The sequence below is a fragment of the Talpa occidentalis genome, unplaced genomic scaffold (assembly GCF_014898055.3).
Source record: "Talpa occidentalis isolate TD23 unplaced genomic scaffold, MPIMG_talOcc4v2.1 talOcc4.7, whole genome shotgun sequence".
Classification (NCBI taxonomy): Eukaryota; Metazoa; Chordata; class Mammalia; order Eulipotyphla; family Talpidae; genus Talpa; species Talpa occidentalis.
The window spans coordinates 22,372,329-22,393,950 of NW_023605083.1; the positions used below are offsets into that span (position 1 = coordinate 22,372,329).

The 21,622-nt window shown below is 34.9% G+C and overlaps 1 protein-coding gene across 7 annotated transcripts in view; it reads left to right on the forward strand.

Moving 5' to 3' along the window:
• KIAA2026 (KIAA2026 ortholog) overlaps positions 1–21,622 on the forward strand; it is a 103,923-nt gene that overhangs the window by 75,838 nt on the left and 6,463 nt on the right. For 5 of the 7 annotated variants that reach the window (XM_037494904.2, XM_054688688.1, XM_054688687.1 and 2 more), the window contains 3 exons: positions 2,064–2,179; positions 7,192–7,379; positions 8,537–12,824. In XM_037494904.2, coding sequence (XP_037350801.1) covers positions 2,064–2,179; positions 7,192–7,379; positions 8,537–12,186 — 3,954 coding nt within the window. In that variant the 3' untranslated portion in view covers positions 12,187–12,824. Of the gene's footprint in view, positions 1–2,063; positions 2,180–7,191; positions 7,380–8,536; positions 12,825–21,622 lie in introns of those variants that run through there. The other 2 variants (XR_008549433.1, XR_008549432.1) reach the window with 1 other exon arrangement.

The window sequence follows — 21,622 nt, forward strand, 5'->3', positions numbered from 1 at the left end:
AAAGGGATTCTGCATGCCTGGTGCTCCTTACCCATTTCCAGTTATACCACAAAAAGGATGTTCTCCGTATCTTCACCTGACACCTTTCCTTATCTTTCATTTTTTTACTCTCTTTAGGATAAATTTACTTCTACTCTCATCTTTTCATATATTGATTTTTGATTTTTTATTGTAACAAAACCCTACCTCATCCCACAAAGAAGTTAGAGTGACTATCATTCTGCCTTTTCTTCATCTTCATCAGATTTCCCAAGATAAATGTTATTTCATGTTCACTTTTATTGTTTATCGTTTAATGGTTTTGTTTGTCATGGGTTAGAATACTTTATACCATCTCCTAACTTTTCTTTAAGAGAAGTAAACTTCTGAAGTATAACTATTAGGTCAGGCCCTGTGTTTACCTTCAGAAAACATTTGACAAAAGGTCTGTCCGGGTTAGTATATTAAATGAAATACTTTTTAAAAAAATACTTTTCTTGAAATTTTTTTTTAGTAATACTATGATTTGTTACAAGCTGACACAACAATCAGTAAGCCTAGGATCCATATTATGTGCACCTGCATATGTAATCCCCATATTCCTTCTCTTCTAATAAACAATTCTCCTTCCAAAATATAAAAGCCTCAGTGTTGGAAATGTTTATTTTTACATGGATAAACATCATGTTGATTTAAAACACAAATTTTGGGGAAAATAGGAACTATATTATTAGTCATATAGGTTTTTTTATGTGACTAAAATTTCTGTGACCCAATATGTTGAAGGAGACAGATATGTAGGTATATCTGTATCTGGAAATTTATGCCTAATTTACAATACATTTTACTCCAGGGAGCAGTAGGTTTTAATTAAGCCTTCATGTTCTATATATGTGTAAATTGACTCAGTTGCTTTTGAATGAAGTCTAATTTTATGCGTATTAAATATGATCCACAGCATTTGTTATTGTGTCTTTTGTTATAAAAGAAAGGAAACCTGTAGACTGTATGGCATATAAATTATATCTCAAAGCTGCATCCAAAAGAAATACAACATAATTATATAGCAATAAATGACAATGATGGTAGTGTTGATAGATGTATGCTAATATTGTGGAGAAATCTGAATTTGCTAGATAGAAACGTAACTTCTATAACCTTACACTTCCTATGGTATTCAGGTAATTTTATGAGTACTGGTGAAATGTATCTTTACTAGAAGTCTTACAACCTATGTCAAATAAAATTCTTGTTTTTAAGAGTTCTAAATTATAATATTTGCTATGGTTCTGAGAACTTGGAATTCAGCATCAGGGAGATCTGGGTTCATCATAGATCTTAAAGATGTCATCTCTGACTCAGTTTCATTTATTAAGTGGGACTAAAAATGCACACACCTCAGAAGAGTTTCCATAGCTGCTAAAGCAGGTGTGTACTCTCATGTTCAGCAACATCTTCTCCCTCTCCACCTTTCTCTTCCCATCTTTTACCCTCCCCCGCCTGGTAAATAAATGAAATACTTAGGATAATACTTAGCAAATGGAGGGGGTGTCAGTAATAATTAACTTAGTGTAGCATTATTGTATTGAAAATGATAACCACTTGTTTGCTTTCTGTGCTGAAATATTTTTAAATAAAATCATTGTAAAATTTCCTAAGGAAGTTTGCTGTGAAGACTACTTTTGGATATAATAACAATACCAACTCTCTTTCCCCCCTTTAGAAAAATAAAACCTTTACAGAGAGAGTGATATCATTAACATATTTAATAAATTATATAAATGTTTGTGCTTTTACATGTATTTGAAATGATTCGTTAGTATATTTACAGTTGATCCAATTAATACTTGCTGAAATTTTTGCTTCCTTGTTTGATTAAATAGATTCTAGATTTCTCCTTTTGAATTGGGAATCTTTAAATCAAATAAACTTTATTACAGGAAATTTCCCCCTTTCTGCAGCTTTCTGAAAAAAGATATTTAATTGATGGGTATTGGGTATTTACTCAGGAAATAAGGTTTTGATATTCATTTTAGACTTTTTTAGTAAGTCTATGGGATTTACTTTCAAAATTATGTTTTTAGGGCAAGTGGTATCATCGGAGGCAAGCTGTAAGAGAGTTGCATAGTACATTGATACGCCTTTTAAATGAATTGCTGCCATGGGAACCAAAGTTAATGAAAGCTTTTCAAAGAAACAGGTAATTCAAACTTTGTACTCTTTTAGTTATTTCAGAGCTCTTACTCTGGAATTATTTAGTAGTTTTTCATTGACTTGTAATGCAACAGATATTTTTGAGTGTCTACTACATGTAAAGCATTTCCTAAACCTCGATAAAGTAGTTGAAATACAAAACCCCTTCTCTGTAACTTACATTCTTTTTTTTCCTGTTTTTTTTTTTTTTTTCATTGTGGTAAGATGAACAAACCAAATTTATCATCTTAACCCAGTTTTAAGTATGCAGTTCAGTGATATTAAATATATTGAAAATGTTGTGTTACAATTATTCTATCATCTCCAGCATTCTTTTCATCTTATACAACTGAAACTATTAAATTGAATCTACTAAATAATAATTCCCTATTCTCCCCCGACCCTGACCTCTTAGTGTGTTTTCACTACTCTAAATATTTCATGTAAAAAACTATAAATAAATACTTTATGTAAGTGGAATAATACAATTGTCTTTTCGTGACTGGTTTATTTCACTTAGCATAGTGTTCTTAAGGTTTATCCATGTTGCAGCATATGTTAGAATTCCCTTTCTTTATGAGGCTGAATAATATTCCATCCTACATATGTGTCAAAGTTTACTTTTCCAGTCCTCTATACATGAACATTTGGGTGACTTTGATGTTTTAGCTATAATGAATAGTGCTGCCTTATAAACATGGTGTATAAATATCTCTTTCAAAATCTTGCTTTTAATTTTTGGGGTATATACCTAGAAGTGGAATTGCTGGGTCAATGGTAACTCTTTTATGTTTTCACTTTTGAGGAACCACTGTTCCTCACTATTTTCCATAGTGCCTACAAAATATTACATTCCCAACAGTGCACAAAGTTTCTGACCTTTCCACATCTCACCAACATTTGTGTTTTGTTTTTTTTTTTTTAATATTAGTCATTCTAATGGATATGAAGTAGTATCATTGTAGTTTTGATTTGTATTTCCTAATGATCAATGGTATTGTTTTTTTCATGTGCTTATTGACATTTGTGTATCTTTGGAGAAATATTCAGGTCTTTTGCACATGTATGAATCAGCTTGTTTGTTTTTTGTTGTTGTTAAGTTTTAGAAATTCTTTATTCTAGATATTAATCCCTTATCAGATATGCAATTGGCAAATATTTTCTCCTAATACCAGTTGTTGAAAAGACTGCCCTTTCCTCGTTAAATGAAGAATTCTTTTAATATGCTGCTGAATTCAGCTTACTTATGTTTTGTTGAGGATATTTTGTATCAATGTTCATAAGAAATACTGGTCTATAGCTTTCTTGTAGTATCTTGGTCTGACCTACAGGTATGAGGGTAATTCTAGACTCAAAGAATAGTTATTATTTCTTTCTCCTCAAATTTTTGAAAAAGTTGAGAATGCTTGGTAGAATTCACTAGTAAACCTTAAGGTCTCTTTGTTGAGAGATTTTGATTATCACTTTACTAGTTTTAGATGTATTTTATTTTCTGGTGATTTAATCTTGATAGGTTTTATGTTCCTAGAAGTTTGTTATTTCATCCAGGATACTTAAATGGTCAAGATACAATTATTTATTGTCCTCCTGCAATCCTTTCTGTTTGTCTAGAATCAGTAGTAATTGCCTCACATTTCATTTGTAATTTTGATAATTTGAAATTTGAGTCTTGTCCCTTTTTTATTAGTCCATCTAGGTAAAGGTCTGTCAATATTGTTGATCCTTTCAAAAAACAAACTTTTGGTTTCATTGATTTTTCTCTTTTGTTTTCTGCTCTTTCATTAATTTCTAATCAAATCTTTATTTCTGTCCTGATTGCTTTGGGTTTAGTTGATTTTCTTTTTCTATTTCCTTATAAAGTTAGATTACAGCTTCAAGATTTTTCTTATTTTTTAATGTAAACATTTATAGCTATAATTTTCCCCTTAGCGAGTGTTCACTGTATCCTATAAGTTTTGACATGCTGTATTTTCATTTCTATGAAGTATTTCCCAATTTCCTTATGATTTGTTCTTTGATCCAATGTTTGTTTAAGAGTATTTTGTTAATTTTCACACTTGGTCAATTTCTCTAGTTTAAGGATTTTGTAGTTACCCTTCTATTACTGATTTCTAACTTTAACTGTGGCTTACATTCTTCTGGAAGAAGCAGACAGACTCATGTCAAATAGTAGTAAGTGCTGTGAAGAAAAATAAAGCAAGGTAAGGAGAAAAGCAAATGATTCATTTGTAGGAGATAATGATTGCTCTTTTGCCAGTTGTCAGAGAAACTTTCCTGATGAATTAATGTTTGAACAAATATCTGAAGGAAAGGAAGGGGTGAACCAAGTAAATATCTGAGGGAACTAAAACAAAACCTTAAGGTTGAAAACATGTTTGGCATTTAGAAGAATGCAAAGAGCTACCCAGAGCTAAGTGAGTTTTAAGGATTTTCACTTTTTGCTGTAGTGAGATAAGACACATTTAAGGATTTTAAGCAGAGGAGGGACATGATCTTACTTGTTTAAAACACTCACTCTGCCTGCTGTGTTGAGATTAATGGGTCAGAGGTGAAAACAGGGAAATCATTTATACTACGTTAATAATCCAAGCAAAAAATAAAATGACTTTAGCCAGGGCCGTATGCAGAAGATAATACTATGTTCTGGAAACCAGTATTTTGGATGTTTCTTGAAAGTTGGATTGGTAGAGTTTGATATAGGGGAAACTTTTTTTTTTTTTTTTAAATAGAGGCATGATTTATTTATTTATTAATTTATTTGTTTGTTTGTTTGTACAAGCACTGGGCACAGTCAGAGGCGCAGGAGGGTGAGAGAATTCACCAGAGCCAGAGCAGGGAGCAGAGCAGGCAGAAGGACCGAAGTACACTGCTGAGGGGAGCAGCGGGCGGCAGGGGAGGTCTGCGCGCCATGTGGGACCCTCCTCTGGTGGCCGGGGAGCAGCCGGGTATCGAACCGGTGCCGCAGAGGCCGCGGGCAGCTTCGCAACCCAGCGCTCAACCGCTGCGCCACCGGGGAGGCCCGATATAGGGGAAACTTAAGGAGAACCAGATTGGGGCTGAAGGGGTGAGGATTTAGCAGTTTGAATTTCAACTTGTTCAGTTAGATGTTCTTTAGATACCTAGTTGCAGTTACTGAGAAAGCAGTTTAGTATCTGATTCCCAGCTCAAGGGAAAAGCCAGGCTAAAGATGTACGTTTGGAAGTTATCAGGTAAAGATTATGTTTAAGTCATGAGATTACTAGAAATCACCTAATCTGTAAGAATAGATGAAGACAGATTGAACTTCAGAAAGTCAACATTTAGAGATGGTAGAGATGAGTAGGACTAAGCAGGACAGATTTAAAAAGGAATGTTGTGTAAGATAACAAGATAACCAAGAAAAAAGGTAGTGCCATGAAAACAAGTTAAAGGCCTTGCTTCTTATTTCAGGGAAAATTAAGCAACTAGAACTTTCACATATTCACAACTCAGTTGCAACTTAAGACCTTTATTTGTATTCATATTTTATTTGTATTCATATTTCTACCTTCCTATCTAAGCTAACCCCTCCACTTATGCAAAAGACAGAATATTTGATAGAGAGATGTTCTTATGATTCTCTGATTACTTCCATTTTCCCGGAAATAAGAAACAAAGTTATCAGCTAAGACTGAGAAGGCTCAGAAGGAAGAAATGTCATTCTACCTCCATGTAGATATTTCTCCTTTCTACTCTTAAAAGAATTCATTTTGCTATTATCCTTTGTTAATCCATTCTAGTGTCTTAATAGCCCTCCGTAAATTAAGCAATAATTTCAAACAAAGTGAGTTTTTTCAACAAACTTTCATTAGTTGAATATGTAGGTGACACACACCATTAGGTAAGAACTATTATTTTCCCTATTGTACCAATAAGTAAACTGATGCTTAGAAAGTTTAAGGAATTTGCCCAAAGTCTTAGTACATTTTTAGGTGACAGATGAGACTTAAGCTACAGTATATGCAAATAGGAAGTTTTAGCAAAAATAAATTGGAAAACATATAGTCAGATTTTTTAAACAAAAAACTTGAGGATAAACTTGAAAGCAAAAGGTATAATAAAGAGTATCTAAAATATCATATAATCATTTAGAAATGTTTCCATCTTCCCATAGTTTCGTATAGGCAGTTATATTTGTATGTGGAATCTTTGAAAGATTACTTTTCAGCTTCCTTTCCTTATATTTAAATAAAAATTTCTAGCAAGATTCAATAGTTTAGACATGGTTACAGTCAGGATTAAAGGCTGCATTTTTTGTTTATTACTCTGTAAAAATACAATATTTTAGAATTTTAATTTTTTTCATATTTTAAATATATTATTATCAGTAATTTAAGATTTTCAAACATTTCCGTCAGTGCAACTTTGAAGAAAAACCTTTTTAAAAAATCTAAGCCTTTAGAATGGCAAATTGATGGTATGTTCAAATACTTCATTCTGAAATTGCAGATATAATCCTTTTACATTTCTTATGCCTACAACCTGGGTTTTGTTGTCGTGAACCATAATTACTGGCAAGACTTAGTGAACACTTAGACATACTTGAGATTAAAACATAGTTTTCAGTAACTTAATTGAAAATATTTTGATACAGGGCCTCCCCGGTGGCGCAGCGGTTGAGCGCTGGATTGCGAAGCTGCCCGCGGCCTCTGCGGCACCGGTTTGATCCCCGGCTGCTCCCCGGCCACCGGAGGAGGGTCCCACATGGCGCGCAGACCTCTCCTGCCGCCCGCTGCTCCCCTCAGCAGTGTGCTTCGGGCCTTCTGCCTGCTCTGCTCCCCGCTCTGGCTCTGGTGAATTCTCTCACCCTCCCGCGCTTCTGACTGTACCCAGTGCTTGTATAAACAAAAAAACAAACAGACAAATAAAAAAAATAAATAAATAAATAAAAAAAAAAAAAGAAAATATTTTGATACATACTTTAAAATGTTAATATTTAGTTTAGCTTCCAAGAGTTTAATATATGTGTGTTACTTTGTTACATTGGACATTTTATTTCAGGAGCCGCCTAAAGAAAGACTATGATGATTTTAGAAGACAGCCTGATCATGATATATTTACTAGAGAACTGTGGACTACTGAAGAAAGTGAAGGAGATCCTGAAAAAGAATCTCCTAAGCTAGAAGTTAGTAAGTCTGTAGACTTGACAGAATCTTTCGCTATCCTGGAGAAGGATCACTTTGATTCAGGTAGGCATTAAAATTTCTCTAAATCACAACTGAAAGCACAAAGAGATATTTAAATCTCTCTTGTGGAGATAAAGGATAATCTGGTTAATGAAAAATATAGGTTGGGCAAATCTGGTATGTTTTACAGGTGTATTATGTCCTTTTGTCATCATTATAACATTAGTGTTTCTAAGAGTCTCTTAGAAAATAGTGCCTGACTCCAGACTTACAAGCATGCCGTTGCTCTTTACAGACTCATCCTTGATCTGCAATCCCTTTGAAGTAAATTTATTCTCTTCTTTTTATTATTGCTATTTTTGAAGCACTGTTTCTGATGTGTGCTTTAAATGGAATTTGGCAAATCTATAATACAGTGAAGATTTTTTGTTTTTTGTCCAAATCAAGAATTACAACATAACCATTTTAATATCTTAGTATCTGGATTATATATTTACTCTCAAAGTATAAAAAGTCATTGGTAATGTACACATTAAGTTCAGGTGATCCTATGTAATACTCTAAAAGAGTCATCATAAATCTGGGGCATCTTCTCACATTTTAATGATTAATGAAGACTATATTCCTGAAAAATGGGTAGTTGCTACATATATATGCAGAGCATCTTTTTGTGTGCATGTACTAGATAATCTTCCTTTTGCCCCTTCAGATACCCTTTCCCATTTCTCCACCCTGCTCACTTATATGAGTAACAATCATGGTGCCCTGTTTGCTGACTTCCCATTGACTTAGGCCACTGGGAAGACCCATCCACCACCCCCGCATTTAAAGAGTGAAAGAAAAATAAAGTACTTAATCAGATTAAATTCCTTTTCAAATCAAAATTATGAACCTTAAATTGCTGGTTTGAGTATTTCTTTAAGAAATGTAAAATTCCCTTTTGCACTTGTATTCACAGCAGAATTAGAGAATTTAACAAGAAAATTTTTTTCTTATTAATAATAGTTGTTCTTGGGAATAATTATGATATATGAACAGTTAAGGTTACCAAGTCAAAGGTCACTTTACCTTTATCTCCATAAATGGTAAAGACTTTTGAATCACACTATAGATTTAATTAATTGCCAGTTGAAAGATTGATATTCCTTTTTATAATTGGTCTTACTGCTATTCTGTTGTGGTTTTATATAAACAAATTACTTGTTTTTTATAATTTTCAGATGATATGAAATTGTCAGAAATAGATTTTCCTATGGCCAGAAGCAAGTTATTGAAAAAGGAATTACCTTCTAAAGATGTCCTGAAGACACTGCCTAAAACACTTAAAAGACCGACCAAACAAATGAGTTTTCTGGATGATAGCACAAAAGAGAAAGAGCTTTCCCCAAGGAAGAAAGCAAAGTTAAGCACAAATGAGACACCAGTTGAGAATGTAGAAAGTGATATGCAGATTGATTGTTTAAATGAATCAAAGCATGTAGAGGCACTTTTTCCAGAATCACTTGCCTCTGTGGATTCAACTCCATCATCTACTCTCCAGAAAGGGACCAAACCTATTCAGGCATTGCTTGCGAAGAATACTGGGAACAAAGTGACCTTAACAAATCAACTGCCCTCGTCCACAAGTAGGAGTGCTCCTGCTGTGGAGAAAACAATTATATCTCCTTCAGAAGCAAGTCCCATAAAACCAGCGCTGACCTGCCATACCAATACAAAAGGTCCTTTACAGATGGTATACAAAATGCCCTCTGGTCAGTGGTTGCCCATAGATCTTCATAACAGCTCCGTAAAGATTCAGATGCAACCTGTGCTGGATTCTAAAACAGGAGAAAAAGTTATGCAGCAGGTTCTCATTCTACCTAAAAATTTTGTGATCCAGCACAAGGAAGGAAAAGCAGTTGCAAAAGAAATACCACTACTTCAACAAAAAGGTACAGAACAACATAGTTCATCTTTTCCACAGACATCAAATGTAAACTCTTCTTTAGCATCAGTTCTTGTCAACTCAACAGGAACTGTTTCTACTCAACTACCAAATACAGTTTTCAATAAGACAGTTACACCTTTGTCAAATGTGAGTAGTACTAGACCACAGCCTTTGTCACCTGTAACCTCCATAAGTAATTTACTAACACCATCAGTTATATCTAACCAGAGTGAGGCAGAAAAAATCAAGAATGCAGTTTCAGCATCTACATTCCCCCAGCCCATTGCCTCACCCACCATTTCCTCAACAGTTCAGCCTCTGTTATCACCAACAACACTAAGTGGAGCTTCAAATCCTGGTAGTTCCCTCAACTGTTTTGCACAACAAACCGCTGATTCTTCTGAAGCAAAGCAAGAACTGAAAACTGTGTGTATAAGAGACTCACAGTCAATTCTTGTTAGGACACGAGGTGGGAACACCGGAGTTGTAAAAGTACAAACCAACCCAGATCAAAGTTCACCCAACAGTTTATCTTCAAGTTCAGTTTTCACTTTTGCTCCTCAACTTCAGGCATTTCTAGTGCCAAAATCAACAACTTCATCGTCCTCTTCTTTTTCACCAGTAGCTGGAACAACTATTACATCTAGTCTCCCACCCTTTGGCCAAACACCAACTTCTGTTTCCATTCCACCTGGCTTTACTCCATCCTTTGGGAAAAATCTCAATCTTTCATTAGGCCAGCCTTCCTGCAGTGGTAATTTGGGACACATAGTAGATAAAACTTCCCACATGTCCTCTTCTCCCTTAAAGTCTTCTGTTTCTTCTAGCACTCTACTACCATCAACAACAAATAGTTCAGTAAGTGTAATCAGCTTATCAGCAGGAAATTTTGGACAAACCAATGCAAATGTTATTCATACTCCAACTAAACAGCAACAAGTAGATTATATCACAAAAAGTTACCCTGTTACAGGATCAGAAACAACAGCAGCAACAAATGGAGATGTAATCAGTGGTACACCAGTTCAGAAACTTATGCTGGTGTCAGCCCCATCTATTCTTTCTCCTGGCAGTGGAACTACAATTAATGTGACACCTGCACCAACATCTACAGGTGTTTCTTCCCAGAAACTAGTTTTTATTAATGCTCCTATTCCCAGTGGCACTTCAACCCCAACTATTGTGGCAGAATCATTGAAACAAACTCTTCCTCCTCCCTTAAATAAATCGTATGTTAAGACTCCAGAGCAACCCCAGATAGTACTAATTCCATCTACAGTGGGAGCACCAATAAAAATAAATTCGTCACCAACTGTGTCTCAGATAAAAGATGTGAAAATTGGACTAAACATAGGTCAAGCTATTGTAAATTCTTCAGGCAGTGTGCCAACTATGCCATCAATTAACATATTGCAAAATGTAACTTCAAAAGGAGAAGAAAAAAGTACCAAGGGCTATGTTTTGCCATTGTCAACAAGTGGTAATTCAATTCCAGTAAACTCAGATTTTGTGAGTCAGAATATTACTCCTGTTAATGAATCAGTGGTTTCTGCATCAAGAGCAGTAAACATGTTTTCAGTAACAGGAACAAATGTATCTTTGGGTTCTCTTTCAGTGACTTCAACTTCTGCTTCAGTGGGGACACGACCTCCTGTTTTAGTGAGTGGAAATGATACCTCTTCACGAATTATGCCTATTTTGTCAAATAGACTTTGCACATCAAATCTCGGAAACACTGTGGCCATATCAACTGTGAAAACAGGACATCTTGCATCATCTGTTCTGATTTCAACTACACAACCAACAGTGTCTCCTAAATGTTTAACATCAGCTTTGCAAATCCCTGTTACTGTTGCCTTGTCTACACCTGTGACTGTATCCCCAAAAATAATCAACACAGTTCCACATGTGGCAACAGTACCAGGAGCCACACGTTCTGTATCTCTTTCTAAAAGACAATCGCGGACTTCTGTCCAGTTTCAGTCACCAGGGGTTTCAGCTACAGTGCCAACTAATGTAAACACAAATAAACCTCAGACTGAATTGCCATCCCTCTCACCAAGTCCAGGTAAAATAATTAATATTTCTAATTATGCATCTCTGCCAAACCAGCAAATGTCTCCTGCTTTAGTAAAATCAACCCCTAGTTACAATTCTGCTCCAGGTGGCTCTGCCATTCACACTGCTACAGCACCATCAAATGTAACTAATGTAGTAGGGGGTCAGTTCAGTGAACATTACATTCAGCAAAAAATAGTGATCAACACCAGTACACCTTTGGCACCTGGTACTCAGATCATGATTAATGGAACCCGGTTTATTGTCCCACCACAAGGTCTTGGAGCTGGTAGCCATGTTCTTCTTATATCTACTAACCCAAAATATGGACCTCCCTTAGTTCTTAACAATGCTCAAGGCATTCAGCCTACACCCATAGATAACCCTGCCCCGAAGATCACACTAGCATCAAATAATACTTTAAGTGGACTACCTGTAAAACATTCTCTAAGAAGCTCTACAAAAATTGTAAACTCTCTTGGGAATGCAAGTTCTCTACCCACAGTGCATACAACACCACAAATTGTAAACACAACTGTTAAAGATTCTGTTCCACCTCCTACACCAACAGTGTCGTTGACTTCTGTAATTAAGTCTCCTCCAGCTACTCTTTTGGCTAAGACATCTTTGGTTTCTGCCATTTGCTCAAGTAATCCTCCACTGCCAAGTAGCACTTCAGTATTTCATTTGGACACATCTGTCAAAAAATTGTTGGTCAGCCCAGAAGGAGCCATCTTAAATACCATAAATACCCCAGCATCTCAGGTTTCTTCACTCTCTTCATCTCTTTCTCACATTGTCGTATCTGCCAGTCGAAATCCTGCCTCTGTCTTCCCTGCTTTTCAGTCATCTGGCTTAGAGAAGCCTGACACAGCTGCATCTTGAATTTAGACTAAAGGAGCCAGTTTTTAAATAATGGGGCATTGTTTTGATTCCCATAAGTTTTAACTGTTTATTATACTGTTGAAAACATACTATACATAGTTGTGTGTGTGTGTGTGTGTGTGTGTGTGTTAATGTATCTTTTCATTAGCTTGCAGCAAGGCTTTGTTTTCTTGGGGAGGGGAAAATATGTTCCATTTCACTCATTGGTATGAATATGTTTTCAAAGGTTGTTTAAAATAGATGGTCAGGATTTACCTGTCTGTATAACATAAAGTCAAGTTTGACTAGTTTGGAGTAAGCTAGCCTTTTGCACACTTGCATTGACACATTTCTTGAATTTGGACTATTGCAGCGTATCTATGATATGGTATTTTGTGTCATTAGTGAAATCTTATTTTTGTTTCTGTAAATATATATATATATATTTATGCATTGTGAAAATGCAGTCCATGGTGTAAAATTGTACATACCCCTAACCCTTACAACTTGTACTAAACTATATGTACAAAGAACTATGCTGTCTTATTTATGTTTTGTTTACATAATGTATAGTTTTTTAAGTATTTTAGTAATTTTGGACCAGTGAACTGTTAGCAACAATGCAGAAGAATCTGCATGTAATAAACTGAGTTGCTGTATCTCTTTGTTTGAATAGCATTTTTAGAGTGTGTTCTTTTTCCTTTAAAAGTATATGATATAAAAATGAAGATAGTCCTTTACCAAAAAAAATAAGACTGGGAAATTTGAATCAATAGCTAGCATTTGTACAAGGCTTTATGGTTTACAAACTTTACTTTCACATCTCATTTGGTTTTCACAGTACTCTTGAAAGGGTAAGTGATATATCCAAGGTCACCCAGTTAGGGTGTGGCTGACCCAGTATTTGAACCTGATGCTTTAAATCCTTTTTCCATAATTTTACATGGAAATTCTGTTACAAAATTTCACTGTAGGTTTCTTTTTTTCCCCTCTTAATCAACCACCAGTGTACTTTGACCAAAATAAGTGATCTTCTTTCAGACTAATGTATTTTGCCTCTGTTCATAATATTTTTTAGTTTTTTTAAATAATTTTAGAAAGCTGTAATGATAGTACAGAGAGGCCCCATGTACCTAATACCTAGTTTGCCCCTGATAAGTTTACTTTTATACTGAGGTGTTGGTTCATAGTGTCTGATTTTAAAAATAATATTTTAAAGCATGTATTCTTTTTTCAGTTTAGAATAGCAAGTGTGGACACTTTCAATTTACAATGATTTTTGCCTTTTTGTTTTAATTACACAGCAATTCTTAATTCCATTGTGAAGCAGTTTTTATGAGTCATCTAATTCTCAGGGTTTGATTTTGTGGTATTTCAGAATATGCCTCATGTTAAATAAAAGATTTTATACTTACTGAATCTTTATATCCATTATCTTGTTTGGAAGACTGTATACTCATCCACCTTTCATTTATAATGATACTGTTAAACCTTATTACATGGAGTTAAAATTTGTGGTTAAAAATGAGTAAGTCTAAAGACTTCCATTGACATTTAGCAGTTAGTTAGCAAGGTGAAGAGGACAGTTAGGATGTTCCTGGAAAGCTGCTAAAAGGCTCTCAGAAACCTATTTATTCTCTAACACAGTAACTTTGCCAATGAGGTCTGTGATCTTCTGCATTGTCACATTCCTCCTTTCCCTTGCTAATTTAGCAGGAACTCAGATTTCAAATGGAAATGAGTGATGTATGAAGTGCATTGCATTGTACATAGTACTCAATGCCTTTATGTGATCAACTTTTAAAACAAAATAGAAAACTGTTACTCTTCTGTCTCAAAAATAATTTTATAAGCTCTTTCTTTATATCTTAAATATTGCCCAATTTTATTCCCAGTGAAGTAACTAAATGAATTACACTACTTCTTTCCTAACTCTAAAATCTAAACTCCTAATATGACCTTCAGAACTCTGTGTGAGTTGGTGAATTTTTACAGTGAAGCCTATACTGTCTTAAAATTTAATGCTTACCTCGTCCAGCTTCATTTCAACCCACTCTCACTCTTGTTCATTGTACTCTTCTTTTAGGACCTAGAAGTTCAAGACACCTTAAGGTCTGTGCAGATGTTCTCTTTGACTTGACATTTCGTTACAGGTTCTCATTACATTTTACATTGCCTCCATGATGTTGCAGTTATTTAGAGTGAGCAGAACATAGCACTTATGTGATAAAATTATTTGTATGCAGTTATTTAATGCTTGTCATCCTTCTTAAAGAGAGACCTTGTCATTTGTCATCATCATCATTCCAGTAGCTGGCACATAGTAGACATTCAATATACATTTGTTGAATAAGTAAGAAATCTAGGTAATTTATATTAAAGTTCTAGCATACTTTTTAAACGAATGCCCCATTTTTACTAGAGATTTGTATAAATTAATAGATTTATGTAATAAAAAAATTCCTCATTCTTTTTCCTCGTCTCCAATTTGGTAGGTCATATGTATTTCTGGTATCTTGGCCAAAGAGTACAAAGTCAAATTCCTCAATTCTTTGTGCCCAGTGTTATCATTAGGTATTTTTTAAAGGTCATCCATTAAGGCATTCATGTAAAGGAAGAAAAGTCTCCACAATGCTACTTGAAAGGCATGTTGATACTAGAAGGATATGTTTCCACCCTTAGTATAGAATTAGGCCATTTGGATATCTATATTCAGTATCACTTTAAATGCTAAGTGGAAACATGCTGAAGTTAACTAAGCCTCCTTTTAATATGCTAGCTTTTCTCTTGCCTCTCATTTCCTGCAGGTTGCCTGGAAATATTTTTTCTTTGTGATTAGAAAAAATTTTGTATATATTTTATATATATAAGCCATCTATAAGTGTAATAGTAAATGTAAATGTATAATATACTATAATCTATAAAGTAGCCTTTTAGATCTCTTTTTCTGTTTCAAGCCTCGAATTGGTGTATTTAATAATTGACATAGTTTTATGATTAGTCATGGCTATAATGTGTACACTAATATAAATGAAAATGTTTACTCAATATAGTACATTATTGATAGTAAATTTAGAAATCTTTAATATTAAAGAGTTAAGAAATTGGTGGTGATTTTAGTCATCCAAAATATAATATGGAGGTGATATACAATTTACCTTACGTCATTCCAGAAGTTGTTTTGCCATCACCTGACTCTGAAGTCTCGTTATAAAGCTCTTGTCAGTCCCAGGTATTTTACTTATTCAGTAAGTACTTACTATGCACAGCATGGTACTTGACGTTTAGTAGGGTAACAAGAAAACTGAAGGGCACGGCATATTTCAGATTATTATAGTTTAACTTGGAGACAAAATCGGAATGTCAGAAACAAAATGTGAAGAAATGCTAGAGAATCAAAAATGTATTTTATGTATATAATCTTCAACATCATTCTCAAAGTAATTATCAACATATTCAAAGCATAATTATCTTAAAATTGAAAGAGATATAAGTTAACTGTATATATTTATTGAGAACTACCTAATACAAAAGATGTAGAAAAAACATAGATGAGCAAGATCCCATCCCTGTCCTCAACACTAAAAATATAACATTAAAAGTAAATGTCAGAGAAATAAGGAACTAAAAGTTTAACAGAGAGATTCCAGGAGAGGGTTCATAGGCAGCATTTGTGCTGGGACTAAAACTTTGTTTAGAATCAGGCTTGCAAAGATTCAGTGTCAGAAAAGCACAAAGGTGTTAATAACATTGTATATTTGAAAGCTGATGAGAGAATAGTTCTTTAAAGTTATAACCAAAAAATGATATTGTGATGGAAGTTAACAATTTATTATAGTCAGTTCATAGCATATACATGTATCAAATGATTATAGTGTGTACCTAAAACAAATACAGTATTGTATGTCAGTTCTATCTCAATTTTTTGAAAAGGCAGTTTCAGTGGAATATTATGGGTTAAGAGGACCAATGGGGAATGATTAGTAAATAGGTTGGATTGCATGGTAGCAGACTAAAAAATATTCTGGGAAGTAGTTGGCATTTTTTAACTATGTAATTACTACTGAAGCTTTTGAAGCAAAGGTAGTAACAATTACATGAAATATGAGGGCAATTAAATTACCTTGTAAAATTTTTGTAAGCATTAGATGAGAGTATTGATGTAAAACAGCCCAATAATTGCCATATAGTAAATGTTAAATAATAGCTGTTATCAGTCACTTGAATAGAGATAACAGGTTTTTACTAGTGAGTCAAGCCAGTGGTATGAAGATCTGTTATTTGATAGTAATGGTACCAACAGAAGTGAGAGAAAATAAAACTTTAGATAAAATGACTGGAAAAAGGGAACAGCAATGAATAACATGAACACTATTATCTCTCCTAAATCTGAATTTAGTGCTAAACTAATAAAAATTCTAGTAGGTGTCTAGGTTTTTTTTGGTGTGATTTGGGATTTTATTTTTGGTGAGGTTCTTAAGATTGTTTTATTAGTCAAAATTCATGGAGATAGATACTAAGTTGTCTTACCTGTCTTCTGACAGGTTTAGTATATATGAAAATGGTCTTTTTTTAATTCAATGTTTGTCCCTGATTGTAACAGCAGGAGAACACAAAGCAGGATCTCTATGACCCGAGCAGACGGAGTAAAGGAGGAGAGAGTCCTGGAGCCCTCAGTGGCTTTTGCAGGCTTTTATTGGGATTTTACTGGGTACACAGCAGACAGGGTTGCTGGGGGGCCGGAAGGCCTCCCAGCCCCCAGCAAGTCTTCACTCTTTCTGGGCTCTCCGGCATTTTCTGGTGGTCTCTGCTTCTCTTTCACACTCTCTTTCGTTCTTGTTCTCTCTGCTTCTCTGCTCTACCGGCGTCCCCGTGATGCCACCCTTATAAGCCCAGTCTCTCAGCACAGGTGTATCCACTTAACGCATGCCGACACCCTACTCCAGGTGCCCGCCATCAGGCATGCATTCAGGACCACAAGGATCCATCATCAATCCTAATGGCGGGAGGGCAGAAAAGCCTGATACTTTTTCATTTACCCCACACTGATGTAAAAACATAATGTTGTGTTTAAACCTGTAAAGGGATTCTTTATGAGTACTCTATAGCACAGACTCACCTGCAAGAATTCTGTTAGAATTCAAGTTGGTCAGTAGATTGTTCCTCAGAAATCAAAATAGTAGTTTGTTAATTATGACCCAGATTCAACTAAAAAGAAAGTGAATGGTCCCAGGGCACCCCCTTGAATCCTAGCCTTCAGAAAATAACATCATAGAGGAGGTCTTGCAAGATGGTGTCAGTAAAGATGCTGGGCTTGTCTGCTCCATATATTCACAGCTAGATTGCAGTAGAACAAAGCCAAAACCCCTGAAGGGAAAAAAAAAAATCCAAGGCTCACAACCAAAATAACAAACACTTGCATAAACTAGAGTTGAAGTACCTGTTAGCAACAAGAGCACACATCCCAGGATAAGCCTCTATGCTGGAGAAGAAGAAAGAGCAACTCCCAGCCTATGACTGTATATCAAGTGTAATCCATGCCCAGCATTGCATCTAGTCTCCATGAATTCATGGTGGAATACAGACACAGGAATGGAAGGGACACTTACAACAACAGCAGTCTTAGAGAATCTATCTAGCTCCTCCGTACAACTTTGGTACCCGAACACAGTAGGAAGCTTGAATCCCTGGTGCTCTCTGGAAGTGATCCTTTGCTGCCCTCTTGCCCTGGTCCTCTTTCATACCTACTATCCCTCACATGTAACAGTTCTCTAATTACTGTAATAGTAATTAAAATGCAAAGAAAACAGTCTGAAAGTCTACCCCTATTACCCATAAAATCTAAAGAGACAAAATGACATACCACAAATGCTGGAGCAATAAAAAAACACTCTTGAGAGGAGTCTAGAATATGTCTGAAGCAGAGTTCAAGCTAACAATTATAACAATGCTCATTGATCTAAAAAAAAAAAGTTGATTAAAAAACAGGAACAGGAAAAAAAAATATGAGGCAGGAAACAATTAGAAATAACAGAGCTAAGTAACATCACCAAAATAAATTACAATCAAGGACCAAAAACTATAGAAAAAAACAATGGAGAAACTCAATGAGCTCAAAAGCATAATGTAAAACAGAAAGAATTTTTAAAAATGAAAATAGTGCCTTTTGGGATAACAATGTTCATATCTTGGAGGTCCCAGAAGGAAAAGAGAAAGGGAATAGAAAATTTAAAGAAGTAATTACTGAAAACCATCTCAGTTTTGAAACTAACGAGAAACCCAGAAATTTCAAACAAAATAATATGTACACATATGCACTAAGACAGTCATAATAAAGCTGTTGAAAGCCAAAGTCATGGGCAGAATACCAAAAATATCAAGAGAAAAAAGAGCAACCTACATGAAACTCACCAAACTGTCAAACTTTTAAGTAGAAACATGATAAGCACAAAGGGATTGGCAGGAGATATTTAAAGTACTTAAAGAAAAAGTCTTCCAGCCCAGAATCCTTTACCCTGCAAGATTAAAATTCAAATCAGAAGGAAGGTTAATCAAAAACTAAAAATTTATCAACACCAAGCTGCACATAAAGGGAACCTTAAAGGGTTTATTATAAAGTAAGAGAACAATTAATATAGAGGCAAAGGGCCCTAAATCGCCTCCCTGGTGGCATAGGGATTGAGTCTCCACACTATCACTGCTGAGGCCTAGATTCCATCTCTGGCCAGGAAGCTTGCCCACATATGACCCAGCAGACCTGTCTCATCTGTTCCTCCCCATAACAGTGTATTTCAGTAGATATGCCTGTCCTGCTCCCCACTCTGTCGCTGATGAATCCTCTCACCCACACTACTCCTTACATGTCTGGCCTACACCCCAGTTCTTGTATGCATAAATAAATAAAATTAAATCTTTAAAAAGCCCTAAATCATTTAACATGGAGGAAGAAGAGAAGGATTAAAAGGTCACCCATGAGAGCAAATCAGAGATCAGACCATACACAGGCCACACATATATTCCATCATATGCTAACATCAGCACTGTTCTCAAAAATTTAAAGAAGTAACACATAAGACAATAGAAATGTAAACTATAAAACATAAAAGGAAGACCTCAAAAAATAAAAAGCAAACAGACATAACAAAATGGCAATGTGCACTTACATCTAAATAGTCACCTTAAATGTAAATGATCTGAACTCACCATTCAAAAGATGTAGTAGGTAAATGGATTTCAAAACAAAGGCAAACCTTCTGCTATTCAATATTTACAAGATACCCAGCTTGTTAACAAATACAAGCACAGACAAAGCTAAACGCTAGAAGACAGTTATTCAAGAAAATGACAATCAAAAAATAAAAAACAAGAAACTGTTATACTTATATGAGATAAAATAGTTTTCTAATTTAAAAAGGTAAGAAATAGGGCCTCCCAGGTAGCACAAAGGGTTACGTCTCAGCACTATGAAGATATGGGCGGCTCCCCAGCCAGGGAACTGGCCCACGTGACACAGCAGACCTCTCCTCTCCCCTCGCCTCCCCTCAGCAGTGTATTTCAGTAGATCTGCCTGTTCTGCTCCCCGCTCTGTCTCTGGTGAGTCCTCTCACCCACCCCCGACCTCTGGCCTACACCCCAGCTCTTGTATACATAAATAAATAAATCTTTAAAAAACAAAAAATAAAAACATAAGAAATAGAGACAGACATAATATTATGATTAAAAGCCTAATATAACAAGAAATGATACTCATATTTACCAAAGGGAAAAAAAAAAAAACAAGATATGTAAGGCAATAACAGAACTAAAGGGAAATATTGACAATATAATACTACTGGGAAATTTCAATACCCTGCTTACAATGGACAGATCAACAAGACAAAGAATATAAAAAGGAAATAATAGCCTTAAATGAAGAACTAGGCCAAGTAGGTTTAACAGTTATCTACAGTTCACCCAAAAATCACTGCTTGCACATTTTTTTCCAAGTGCACATGGAATATTTTCAAGAATAGACCATGTGTTAGGATACCAGTCAACTGTTGATAAAACTTCAGATTGAAATTATACCTAGTACTCTAGGTATAATTATAATGCCATAAAGTTAGAAATCCACTATAAGGAAAAACTTGAATATATGGAGACTGAACAATATTTGCTGCTTAACAGTCACTGAACAGGAGAAGAAATTAAAGCAGAAAAAAATTTTAATGCCTCAAGATGAACAAAAATGATGATGCAAGTTACTTAGATCTATGGAATGCAACAAAAGTAGTCTTAATGTGGAAGACAATTGCAATACAGATCCACATTAATCGGCAATAAAAATCACAATCTAATACTATACATAAAACAACTTGAAAAAGAGAAACAAGGCTCAAATTCAGTAAAGGAAGGAAATAGTAAAAATAAGAATAGAAATAAATGAAATAGAGATCAAAAAGACTACAAAAATGTCAGTGAAACTAAGAGTTGAGTCTTTGAGACAAAAAAAAAAATACACAAACCTCCAGGCTAACAAAGAAAAGAAGAGCAAAAACACTAATAAACAATCACAAATGAAAGAGGAGAAATCACCACAGATAACAGAAATACAAAGGATTATAACAGATTCTATGGCAACAAATTCAATAATCCTGAAGAAATGCACAAATTCCTAAATCAATACAATCTACCAAGACCAACCAGGAAGAAACAGATCAGCTAAACTCTAGCAAATTGAATTCAACTTTTTACCACAATGATTATACACCATGATCAAGTGGAAATTATCCCAGGGATGCAACAGTGGTTTAGTATACATAAATCAATGTAATATATCAGCCACAGTAAAGATAAAATATCAATTGATGCAGAGAAAGCACTTGATAAGACTCAGCACCTATTTATGATAAAAACTTTAAACAAGATGGGAATCAAATGAACCTACTTCAATATAATAAATACCATATATCACAAACCAACAGCCAATATATATTCAATGGTGAAAACAGAAAGCTTTCCCCTTAAAATTAGGAACAAGACAAGGATGCTCATCGTCATCACTTCTATTTAACTTAGTATTAGAGGTTTTTGGTCAGAGCTATGAGACAGAAACAAGAAATAACAGGACTCTAAGTAGGAAAAGAAATAGAACTATTATTCTTCACAGATGATATTATATATAGAAAAGCCTAAAGACTTCATAAAAAATTATTAGAAAAAAATAAATACAGCAGAGTGGCAGTTAAAAAGAATCAACATACAAAAATCCATAGCTCTTTTATGTACAAGGAACTCCATTTATAGTTGCTTCAGAAAGAATTAAATCCCTCAGAATTTACCTAAAGAAGGAGGTAAAAGACCTATATACAATGAGAACTATAAGATACTGTGAAAGGACTTCTGTAACAACATAAGGATTTGGGACCTCCCCAACCTCATAGTTGGGGAGAATCAATAAAATCAAAATGGCTACCCT